The 13,025-nt window shown below is 42.2% G+C and overlaps 1 protein-coding gene across 1 annotated transcript in view; it reads right to left on the minus strand.

The window, feature by feature from the left end:
• The window catches only part of INPP5B (inositol polyphosphate-5-phosphatase B), a 49,097-nt gene that overhangs the window by 10,914 nt on the left and 25,158 nt on the right, over positions 1–13,025 (minus strand). The window contains exons 6-13 of the mRNA XM_028160040.2: positions 9,371–9,467; positions 7,747–7,914; positions 6,861–6,962; positions 5,817–5,931; positions 5,347–5,463; positions 4,293–4,480; positions 2,738–2,849; positions 490–599 (exon numbers count right to left, since the gene is read on the minus strand). Of these exons, the coding sequence (XP_028015841.2) occupies positions 490–599; positions 2,738–2,849; positions 4,293–4,480; positions 5,347–5,463; positions 5,817–5,931; positions 6,861–6,962; positions 7,747–7,914; positions 9,371–9,467 (1,009 nt within the window). The remainder of the gene's footprint in view (positions 1–489; positions 600–2,737; positions 2,850–4,292; positions 4,481–5,346; positions 5,464–5,816; positions 5,932–6,860; positions 6,963–7,746; positions 7,915–9,370; positions 9,468–13,025) is intronic.

Raw genomic sequence — 13,025 nt, forward strand, 5'->3', positions numbered from 1 at the left:
ACTCTACACTTGCCTGCTTGGGAGGCTCTTTAATTTTTTAATGCCTCAGTTCCCTGATCCATAAAATGAGAATAACAAAATCATACCTATTTTGACAGGTTGTTGAGAAGATTAAATGAGATAATACAAGTAAAATGCATTGAATAGGGCATGGCATACCGTAGGCACTAATAAAATATATGAACTACTATGCAATGACCAAGTACAACCTAAGTTAGTTGGAATCATCTTATCCCCCTAAGAATAACTTAAAAGTAAATCAGTCACAAGAATTATTAAGGAGCAAAGGCTAAAGCAGTCAAATAGAAAACAAGGAGGAAGGCAGGCTGCTTAATGAGCAGATACTGAGAGAAAATGTTTAACCAGAGTACAAAACATGGGGAAAAGTCACAGTAAACCTATCTTCTCCTTTAGGCCCACGAGGGCAAGTGCTCCCCTAAATTTCTGGGTTTCCGTTTGCTTGACCTCCTGAAGCAACCTCTGACCTACCTGGTATCCCACTCGTCGGAGCCAGTATCATATTTATAGGTAGGCTGGAACGTGAGTTCGCCTTCTGTGAAGCCTTCAAAGACGGCCTTTGCAGCCACTTGAGCTTTCAGCTATACAAAAGGATGGAAGAAAAAAAAAAATCTCAGAATAAAAAGGTCAAGCCTTGAATTAGCAGATAGCAATTTGAAATCTGAACCCTAATTCAAAGGGCAAGGCCCATGGAAAAGCTATTCTGGAATGTTATTTTTGTTTGTTTTACTCCCCCCCTCACCCCTTTTTATTGACTTTATTGGGGTGACACTAGTTAACAAAATTACACAGGTTTCAGGTGCACAATTCCACACACATCAGCTGTACACCGTATGTAAGATCTCCAATCAACTAACTTCTAGGAAGAGGAGCAAGCAAGCTAACGTTTCCTTTGGCTGTTACACAGTTTTTAAGGTGCTTTTATAAGAGTTACGGCATCCAGGGAGCCTGAGTACCATCTTACTGACACGTCCCTAGGAAGATTAGGTACCAACAGACAGAGCTTTTCCTTTTTAGGTATCAAACGCTTCGTCTGTGTAGCACAGTTGTTTTAATTACACTGAGAGACAAAACTGCCTATAAGAGAGTCTGGAAAGATACAGTGCAAAAAGCAAAGGGAAACTTCCATGTATGTAGAAACATATAGTAGAAATATACCAAACCAATTATGGTTTAAATTTAAAAATCACTTAAAACAAAACAAACAAATACTTTGAAAAGAAGCTTGTCCAGTTAGTTATAGGAACTGAAGGAAGCTGTGTGCCTTGATTTCTCCAACTGTAAATTCTGGACTTAGAATCTGCTTCACAGGATTGTTGGAAAAATGAACTGTCAACTTAGAACAGTGCCTGACACATTATGATAGCTAGCATCCTTCTTAGTGCACTGGTTCTAGGAGCTCCTTCCAGGTCACACTCTGGGCAAGAGATAAAAACACAGGTGCTCCTGCCTCCCCGCCCCCTGGCCCCTGCCCCCAGCAGGGTGCTAAGTGAACTGGGGAAGAACTGTCAGCTCCAATGCAGGAGACAACAGTTGCCAAATTCCCCCAAAAGCGAATTCCTAATATAAACTAATAAAGAAAAAGCAACAGGAAATAAAACATTTAGGTATTAAGGTAAGCTGATGCTTCTTGAATGAGCATATATTGACCTTAAAACCATCTGGAAAGCAGAGAACACATAAAACAGCTACTATTACTTGAGGAAAGACCAGAAAAGAAGGCAAGAGGAGATGAGTATTAAACTCCCAGGGAAATTAGAATGCCTCAGTCCAGAATACAAAGGCAAGAAACAGATAGTTTAGAATAAATAGAATAGAATAGAATAGAATAGAATAGAATAGAATAGAATAGAATAGACTGGATTAATGCTGAAATGAGTATTAAAGAGAATAAAAGTAATTTACCAAGGAAAACAGCTACAGAGAAAAAGATGGATTAATAAAGAGATTATTCCATAAAGAAAGATATATTTTTTAAAAAGATATAAAGTTGACGGGTTTTTTTCCTGCAATTGATCTGCACTGAGGAGAAAAAGATAACTGAAAAATTTAGACTAATGAATACTAAGATTATTTAAAAGGGGACATAGACTAAAAAGAAAAAGAACTTTAACATTCTGAACAATTCTGACCACTGGAACCATTTTTTCAGTCTATTGAGGAGTAGCCTAAAGAAAGAGAGAAACTGACTGCTCTTGTCCTGTGAAATGGCTAATGCTTTGAGACAGAAATGCTAACCCAAACAACGGCAGGAGAAAAGCAGGTTATAGAACTGATTCCCACCAGAAGTGAAGAAAGCCATTCAGGAAAAAGAGTTGCCATTCACATTGGACAAGTCTGGGGAGGAGAAGGATAGGGGAACAGGAGACAAATTCAAAAGAATTAGAAAATAATTTTAAATAGCCACGTATCTTATTTATGAGAAGTCTGGTACCCCTAGTCCCAACTTGAATGAATGAATGAATGAATGAATGAGCACATACAAGGCAGAGAGACAGAGAAAGAGAACACTCCTGCTCCCAAGAGAAGAGAGACCAGGCACCTCAAGGGACAAGCCAATGGGGAGACAACTATGGACGATGGAAATGCAGATGAAAGACATGACTCAGGGAAACCTCCACACTGAGGAAGAAGAGGCTGAGAGTTGAGAAGCCAGGCTTTTCTGTGCCCTCACAGTGTGGGGACAGCTGCCTGAGAGGGCACAGGTGGCCATCTGTACCTGGTCATAAGCATACAGGGTTTGAAAGTCCTTCTCTTCGATGAGCTTTTTCACTTTTTCCATATCCAACTCTTCTATCCTGTAGTTGAGGTCCCCCAGCCACAAGATCACACTGCAAGGACAGAGCACAAAGGTCACAGGCGTTAGTAGGGACTTTACCCGTCTCATCACAGAAGGCCCCTGAAGCTCGGCCTGTTGGGAGCTGGGTGGGGAAATGATTCGGCTGCTCAGGAAATCTTTCTCTTGTCCTCTCATTTAATACCACGTCTACCATGCTGCTTACACAATTATCTTGGTCCACGTTCATTATAAACTGCCTCGAGTTCTCCTTAACTCCTTTATATTCTTGTATGATTGCAAAGATAGTCTAATAGGATCTAAAAGCAAGACAATAATTCACTTCATTCTTGGGAAGGGGCTAAAAGATCAAGTTTGGGGAGTCATGCCAATCATCCAGGGACCCCAAACTAGATGATGCCATGATGTTGCCTCTGCCTCCACGCATACTCCAGTCCACAAAACACACCCTCAGCCTTTGTTTCTAGAGCTGAGTTACTCTGAAACAAAGCTCAACCTCTACAGTAGAATCTGGGTTTAGCCACCACCATAGCATCGGTTGGCTCTTTTGGCACAGTGTGACACATGTTTTATGACACTGGGGAAAAAGATAATGGAATGTTCCTCATTGACACTGCACATCCCATAAAGTCCGAGAAGCAACAACCAAGTCACGAGAGAACCTGCACAGCAGTACACACACCCCCAAATAAAAGCAGACAAACTGACATGCAAGTTGCAACCTCACAAACTAGGATGCTGCAGGCTTAACAGAACGGAAGACACACTCCCTGCTAGGTTCCCTGGAGAAGGAAAGCCATCCTGTCCGCTTCTAGGACACCAGTGAGCTCAAGACAGTTCCACCACGGCAGCAGGCAGGATGAGAGGCTGGACTCTGTACACTCCCTGGCAGACACCATGGCCCCAGCGGCTCTTCCTCTTTATAAAAAAAGTGGCACAAGCTTCAAGTGTTACTTTTCAAGTCAGAAATTCCAATATGCCTTGAATTTAGGCATACAGGAAGTTTTAGAGATAAACGAAATAAAAAGATAGACAAAAATTAGCACAAGATGCTCCAAGCAGCTGCAACTACAGCTTTATAAAGTTGAGGTATAAAAGACTAAGTGAAGGCAGACAAATGCAGTCCTTCTCAATTACATATGCTCCTGGGAAGAACAGACGCATGAAATCCTGAAACATACTTCAAAAGCCTGGAGTTGAGATGCTCACTCTTTGGTTGCTTTCATGGTGGTGTTGTGTCAAAGCAGACCCACATTAAAATAAGTCTTACATATTTTCCAGGGACACATGATTTGAGAAGAATTCTAGAGGTCTGCCAGATGGTAAATCAGGAAACTAAGCCTTTCCAAGGGACATGATCCGTGTGTAACCGAGAGTTGGCTAGAGCCCCCACTCCAGCTGTGGGAAGCCTCCCCTTGTCACCTCCCTAACAAAACATGGGGCGTCGTGACCTGTCGGGGCAGAAGTCCAGACTCACTCATGCTTGCTGATGGTGAGAGGGGGAAGGCTCGGGTCAACCTGACAAAACTGCATCCGAGAGCAAATGTCTTTATAGTCCTGGTTCCTCCTCTCGTACTCTTCTGTGTGGGCTGCCAGGTGCGAATTCACGACGCAGATGCTGGTATTGTGGAACTGGAACCTGATGGCCACTCCTCCTTTGTTACCCTACGAAGAGGAGCCCAGAGAAATCCAGTTTTGCCGGTTGTTTAATTATGTCAGTTGTTTAAACCCACAAACTTTCAAGATGTTTTCTCTTAACTAGTCTTCATAATAGCCCTGTGAGGTAGTAAAGCATTATTATTGTCTGCATTTTACAAGTAAGACAACAAATCCAAGGAGGAAGAATGACTAGCCAGTCCGTGGCAAGCTGAATCCACGTTCCATGAAACCCCAGGAAAGCCACATGCTCTCCCTTCTCCACGGGAGGCTGAGCTCTAGCAGCAGAATCTAAAAGCAGGACTTTAATGGCCTCAGGAAGAAGAGGAAATGGCAAATCTGCATCAGCATTCTTTCTTTTCCTCTGTGACCCAATATAGTTTCTGCAACCTATTTCATGGATTAAATGGGAGGATAAACTAGAGACTCTAGTGTGCAGTAAACATGAGGATCCGTGCTAGTTGGACAAATTAGCCAGCAATTCCCTAAAATACCATTTGTAAAGCGGTCTGCTCAGTCCAGTCCTGCTGAGGGTACAATTCATCGTCTAATCGATGGCGAACCTCTCACACGCGTGTCAGTGCCATTTCTGATGACACGCGGCCACTAAGGCGGCCGCATGCCGAGGATGAAACATTTATGTTATTTAAACTATAAATATCGCGAAATAATATTTTTTCCTCAAAGGAACACACTACCCGAGTTATGCTCAGTTTTTTGGCCAAGTTTGACACACCAAACTCAAAAGGTTGCCCATCACTGGTCTAATACCAGCATCCCCCCTAGGACACATGCATCAAGGTATCATGAGAAGTGGGGTCAAAACCTTAGGGATCAAGGCCCTCTGTGTGCCAAACATACCACCAAGAACTCACCATCCTCCCCATGATTCCTGTCCCCACGGTCTCAGCTTCCACTTCTGAGATGTGTGCTGCATGCTCCTGTTTGACATATAACAGCAGCATAATCCCAACCAGTCGGATGAACTTCACCTGGAAAACAGAGCCCAACATTCAAGTCACAGCATTAAACAGAAGTCAGAAACAGGAATAAAGATCCCAGAGGAGAAGTGGTCTCAAAGCTGGCTGAGAGTATTCATGTATCTCCTCCACGTGAGGACCCAGGGTAATCAATCACCTGTTCCACTCACTTAGCATGCTACGCGACAACTTAGCCTACAAGTGCCAAGACCTGCATCTTGCCCACCCACAGGTGCCTCTGATGGAGGACCTGGAACTGAAAATAGCAGGATAATTAGGACTGGCTTGGGGAGAATGTGAAATACTGTCTTAGAATTTCCCTGCGTGGCAACCTAACATTCAAAGGTCCCTGACTCCTCTCTTACCTTTGCATACTTGGCATCTGGATGAAGACTCTCTGATACAGCTTTAAACCACTCTTCCTCCTTCGGGGTGTCATGGAAGAAAAAGGCCTCCTTACTCAGATCAAGCTCCTGGAACCTAGAAGGAGAAGCAAGAAGTAAGAAAGTAGAGAAAGGTAATGTACAAGATGACACATCCTAAGATCTGTTTGGGTGCATAAATCCTAGCTTTCTGGCTACACTGCAGGACCCTCAAGAGAAAAGAAAAACAAACACTCAGAGCCGTGGGTCAAAATGCTAAGGCACTTACCAGTGCTTTCACAGCCGCAGGCCATTTCCTCTTCATAACCAGCCTGTGAAGTAGTTGGAAGCATCCGCATTTTACATCTGAGATCATGAGTTCACACAAGCACCAATCGGCAAATGGGTCCAAACCTAGGTCTACATACATTCCAAATTCTAGGCCCTTTCCACTTTACCATACAGGCTTCTTTGCTGCCCCGTCCATCAACAGTGCCCAGTATAGTGGTAGGAGGATGGTAAGTGTGAAACAAAAAGGACTGACTGATGGGGCCTTTCTTTTTCTTCTTCTTCTTCTTTTTTTAAGCTAACCTTCCTTCCCTGGCAAAAGATATTCTTTGCTTCATGACCAAAGGTGTTGAATGTCTAAGTAATGAAAATCAGTTTAAGGTGCAGTGATTTTAACAGAGGATTATACTAAAAATTCAATACTAGCATTTAAATGCCAAGCACATCACTGTAAGCGTGCCAGAAATGTGTTTAACTATGAGGAAGAGCGTCAGAGAAGCAGCTGTTACTAAGCACATACTTATTCTTCAATTCCTTCACCTGCTGTGAAGAGTCAGGTAACTAAGGGATGGGCAAAAGTAGGTTTACAGTTGTGAGTACATACAACAGTTTATTCTTGTATCATTATTTATTAATTGTATTATTTCCCATAGAAACAACTGTAAACCTACTTTTGCCCACCCCATCTTCATGTCCCCATCCCTTCAGCTACAGCTATACGTTTGAGAATGTAGAGGCGACTGGAAGAGAAACACTCACCCTACACAGTATACGTCTGGGGCCTGGATACCATGACTTAGCCAAGGCTGGAGGCATTCTTTGGGGGACTGTCCATTCACATTGTACGTTCCCACAAAAAACCTGTCACCAAAGAAAATCAATCGGTCACTTAGGAGGACTATGGAGACAACAAGGGAAAGCATTTTAAGACATAAGAAAGGTCACATGTACCCTATACCAATGACTGCAGTCTGCTGTGATATCTGTTGCTTGTGCGATAACTTCAAACAGCGCAGGCCTACTCTAAACATTCCTACTTAGCTCTAACAGCCCTTAGAGAACTATAATCCACAAGATAACTCTTTACCCTGCATATGCTTCGGAAATGAAAATACCTTGGTAATTACTTTCGGAAGGAAAGCTACAGCAGTACTCACCATGATCGACTATTTCCATCCCTAAAATCAATGTTACTTTGTCTTATGGTCACAGTGCAATAATTTAAAAAGATCTAGCAGAATCATGCAACCTGATTCATTTAACTTTTGGTAATCCTGTCTAAAAAGGTTACCAAACACTAACTTCAATTTAAATGACTTCCTTCAAAGGCCCAGAACGACCAAGGGTAGGCTATGTTCCTTTTTTTTTTGTATCCATATAGCTCTTTAAGTATTTCTGTAACTATTTGCAAGCTGTGTCACTCCCACTGCTCTACGCCCACCAGAGTGCCTGGCCCGAAAAGGCACAGAATAAACGCCTGCTAATGAAGAGTGAAAGGAATCACTCATCTTAGAAAATGAAGGAAGAGATCTGTAGTAGGATTTGCTTTCAAATCCAGGGTATTGGGGATGGAGGTAAGTGCTTAAATTTCAGTGAGTTGAATGATCATTTTCCTTTGGAAACAGTCTAAGAACCAGTCAGCTACCTGAAGTTCTGGATATAGGTATAATCCTCCTCTTTCTGCATCAGATGTGATTTCACCAGTGTTTCTCGTAGTCCAAACTTCTGCATCGACAAAATATGAGCCTTGTCTGAGACTGTGATAGTGGCCAAGCGAACCATGTCGGTAATTTCCGACTTGGATTTAGTCTGTCTAGAAAAAGACCAAAAAAAATTTGTTATCATATTTTGATGAGTCCTTCATGACATAAATATAAAGCTAGAAGTTTCCACACACAAGCATCTGAGTCACAGAAGGCAAAAGGAGGCTAAAGTAAAACTTATTTGCTAAAACAACACGACTTCGATGTGGAATTAAGTAAACGTATATGTTGTGGATTATATAGTATATTGGTCCAGAGGGTTTCTGAAAACACATTCATAGACTCTCAGACCAGAAGGGGACCTAGAAGATATTGTAATCTAATCCCTTCATTTTTCAAATGGGAAAAAATGAGACCCAGCATCATTAATGATTCACACAGCTGGATGGTGACAGAGTGCCTCACAGAACAAGACTGTGAAACAATCCAGCCTTGGCCAGTGTGGCTCAGTTGGTTGGAGCATCATCCCATGCACCAAAAGGCTGTGGGTTCGACTCCCGGTCAGGGCACATACCTGGGTTGCGGGTTCGATTTGTGTAGTTTTAGTCATATTAAAAATGACTCAAATGTCAACTTTAAATAAACAAAATTTGACACTTACCTAACAGAATCATAATAATAGCTCCAGAAACTTTTGTTGAACATCACTTAATGAATTAAGATCTATAAAGCACTTGAAGTAATTTCTGACACTAAATAAATGCCACTTAAGTGTTTGATATTACTCTTGTCATGTACATACAGGGTAGGGTAAAAGTAGGTTTACAGTTGTGAGTACACATTGTATTATCATTTACTAATCATTGTATTATTTGCCATATGAACAACTGTAAACCCATTTTTGCCCCACCCTATATTAACTAAGGCCATGTAAAAAAGTATCTGTGTGTACCAAGAAGGCTCAAAGGTGAATGGAGAATGACAGACCTGGGTTCACTTAAAGTTCAGGGTCTGTTCATTGCAGCTTAATTGCAAAATTAAAATACTGACACAATAAAGTAGTTTTACTAGTATCTTGACCAGAAGACTCTGGCTATGATCAGTAGGGAGCGCTAGAGTACATACTAAATATAACAGCACATCAGGAAAAAAAGAAAGGGGTAAATAAAAATGGGAAAAAGAAGACTCTTCAGAGTCAGCCAACTCCTGAAAGAATGGGAGGGCGAAATCAAAATGTTTCTAATCTGCTTTTCTAAGATAGATTTAGACGCAAGTTTCAAATCCTAGATCTGCTACTCGCTAGCTCTAGATCTTGTGTGGGTTTTATAACCTCTCTTCTCACCTGTTTCCTTAGCTGTAAGACAGAAAAATAATAGTACCTACTTCTCGGGTTAAAATAAGATAACTTGTGTAACTATGTGGCATACACAGTGAGTGCTCATAACTATCCAACATTTCTTAGGCCAGCTACCTGGGACAACTTATCGCATGCACAGGCATGGTTTCAGTTCTATAATGATGAAAACCTCAGTCCTAAGAGGTAGGAGTGAAGGGAGAGCTGATTACCTTGTGAGCAAGTTTTCTGGTTTATCCTGACCCCGGGAGCTTTGGTCCACAAACAGGCCTTTCCCATTTGGCCTCAAATTGTCCAAGTTAGAACCACCTATGTGGGGGGAGAAAGAATTAAAACATAGTTACATATATTCTCACATATACTTTAACATACAGACCACAGTTTCTCAAATCATACAAGGCATTCCTGGTAGTCCACATGTTACTCAAAAACACAGGAAAGGCCTTTGTTGGTGTCTGGGTGAAGCTCCCACAAAGCATATACCAAGAAGAAAAAAAAAGAATTTCATCCAGCCGTCTACTGCTGAAAATATAACACTCCTTTTTCTTGGAGACAGAGTGCACTATAGAATGAATAAAGCTATGATATCTGCAGACCTAAGTTCTATCAGCAGCTCTTATTGTCCTTTGACTATTGGCAAGTCATCTAACCTCTCTGAATCTCAGTAACTTGGCCTGTGCTGCCCTTCTCACAGGTTTATAATAGGGATCAAATAATTGATATGTGAGTAAGCATTCTGAAACAACACATTATCCTATCCCAGTGGTTGGCAAACTCATTAGTCAACAGAGCCAAATATCAACAGTACAATGATTGAAATTTCTTTTGAGAGCTAAATTTTTTAAACGTAAACTTCTTCTAACGCCACTTCTTCAAAATAGACTCGCCCAGGCCGTGGTATTTTGTGGAAGAGCCACATTCAAGGGGCCAAAGAGCCGCATGTGGCTCGCGAGCTGCAGTTTGCCGACCATGGTCCTATCCTATATAATAAAAGGGTAATATGCAAATTGACCGAACAGTGGAATGACCAGTTGCTATGAAGTGCACTGACCACCAGGGGGCAGACACTCAACACAGGAGTTGCCCCTGGCTGGCAGGCTCTGATCACCAGATGGGGAATGGGGAACTGGGGAGGAGGGGAGGGAGGGAGGGGGGCAGCAGGGGTGGGGGGACGGCTGCCAGCAGCCTGGGAAGATGGCCCTGATCGCAGGCCAGGCCTAGGGACCGTACTGTGTATGAATTTTGTGCACCGGGCCTCTCGTAAAATATAAGATCTTATTACCACTTACTGTGAGTGACACTTCAATTCCAAGGAGGAAAAAGGCAAGGGTTAGATATCTAAAACTGGAATGGGCCTAAGTACCCTCAAGAATGAGAAGAGCTTGTCAGTGTCAACAAATTGCCTTGAAAACCAAAGAGTCCAAGGACTTGCAACCAAGTAATATTTGGGGAAGTTGTTAAACCAAGATAATTAAAGTTAATAATTAGAAAATTAATCTGCCAATAGCTTCTCTGCTCCTTAAAACCCAGATCTCTTGTCAACAGGAAACAGCATGAAGAGGCCACGGAGAGATGCTGCTTTAATACACAAGTTTCAAGGGGCACCAGACGCATGAAACATCACTAAAGAATTTTGCTCTGAAGACTATTACTAAACATGGACTTTTCAACCATACATTCACATGACCCAGAAAAAACAAATGAACTTTGGAGTTGAAAAGAAAACACAATAATTTGAAACATGAAAATAATTACATTTAAATGCCTCCAATGAATCACCTAGGCCAGTGATGGGCAACCTTTTGAGCTTGGTGTGTCAAACTTCGCCAAAAAACTGAGCATAACTCGGGTAGTGTGTCACTTTGAGGAAAAAAACATTATTTCGCAAATGTTTCATCCTCAGCATGCGGCTGCCTCAGTGGCCGCGTGTCATCAGAAATGGCTAAGCGTGTCAGTGCTGACACGCGTCATAGATTCGCCATCACTGAGTCCTAGGCCTTTCAATTTTGCTTCCTCAGTGCCTCTCAAATCAATCTATTCCTATCCCCAATGTCACTATACCAGTCCAGTTTACCAACATCGCCCTGAAATGACTTCGAAAACCTCAACTAGGCCCGGCTGGCTTGGCTCAGTGGTTGAGTTTCAACCTATGAACCAGAAGGTCACAGTTCGATTCCCAGTCAGGGCATATGCCCGGGTTGCAGGCTCGATCCCCAATGGAGGTTATGCAGGAGGCAGCCAATCAATGATTTTCTCTCATCACTGATGTTTCTATCTCTCTCTCCCTCTCCTTTCCTCTCTGAAATCAATAAAAATATACTTTAAAAAAAAAGAAACCTCAACGAGTCTCCCTGTCTCCGTTCTCACCCCACTCTCTCTAACCCAATCTCTACACTGTGGCCAAAGGATTTTTTGAAAAAGGAAATCTGACCAGTTATAACCTTTTAAAATCCCCCTACTGATAAAACCCAAACCCCTTAATATGGCTGTCAAGTCTCTTTCCAGTGGAGATCCTGCCCACCTCTGGTCCCCTCTCTCCTTCAATGCCATATTCAAAGTATGTTAAAGTTACTGCAGTTATACAAAGATCACATTAGAAACCGACTTCTTTCTTCCTTACTCTGCTTCACACAGCTAACTCCTACCCATCCTGTGGCCAGGGGTCAGCAAACGTTTTCTGTAAAGGACCAGAGAGAAAATGTCCTAGGCTTTGTAGGCCATACAGTTATAACTACTCAACTCTGCCTAATATGCAATATTCCAATAAACTTCATTTATGGTCACTGAAATTTGGGTATTTTATAATTTTCATGTCACAAAATATTATTCTCTTTTGATTCTTTTCAACATTTTAAAACATAAAAACTATTCTTAGTTCACAGGGTGTACAAAAGCCAGCAGCAAGCTGGATTTGGCCCACGAACTACCGTTAGCCAATCCCCTGCTGTAGGCCACATCTTAGAAGTCACTTCTAAGAAGCCTCTCTGACCCCTCCAGGACGGGTCAGATGCCTGCCCTGACACTGGTGTTCCCACAGCTCCCTATACTTCTCCCATCACAGCCCTGATTGCTGTGCATTGTAACTGTTTGTCTCCACAGGTAGACTGTAAACTTACTGAGAACAAGACTATGACTCATTGATTCATCACTGCACCACCGTCACCCAGCATACCAGACAGTACATTGTAAGCAGTTCAATCCCTCAACAGCTCAATAGGACATACTGGGTGAACGTGGATCTTATGTGCCTTATATAAATATATAACATCTGAATTCAAGCCGGAAGTGTTTTTTGGTTTTGTTTTTTATATTTTTATTTTTTTACAAAGAGGAAGGGAGAGGGATAAAGAGTTAGAAACATCGATCAGCTGCCTCCTACACACCTCCCACTGGGGATGTACCTGCAACCAAGGTACATGCACTTGATCGGAATCGAACCTGGGACCCTTCAGTCCACAGGCCTACGCTCTATCCACTGAGCCAAACCGGCCAGGGCCGGAAGTGTTCTTTTGGAATATTTCAGGTCACCTTCTCATTGTCTTCAGCATACAACAAAAATAAGAGAAGGAGAACCAGAACAGATTGTTTCTAAAAATCTATAACCCCATGGTTAGTTATTTCTAGAAATCAAATCCCCACTGAATTCCAACTCTCTTGCTTTACTCTAAAGTTTAGAGAGCCAAGGTATTTAAGTTAGTGAATGGCATACGGGGACACCTCTTAGAATGGTAGAAATCCAGAAAACTGACAATACCAACTGCAGGCAAGAATGTGGAGCAGCAGTAACTCTCATTCATTGACTGTAGAAGTAGAAAATGGTATAGCCGCTTTGGAAGCAGTCTGGCAGTTGCTTACAAAGCTGGACAT

This window comes from Eptesicus fuscus, chromosome 9, assembly GCF_027574615.1.
Source record: "Eptesicus fuscus isolate TK198812 chromosome 9, DD_ASM_mEF_20220401, whole genome shotgun sequence".
In the NCBI taxonomy this organism is placed as follows: Eukaryota; Metazoa; Chordata; class Mammalia; order Chiroptera; family Vespertilionidae; genus Eptesicus; species Eptesicus fuscus.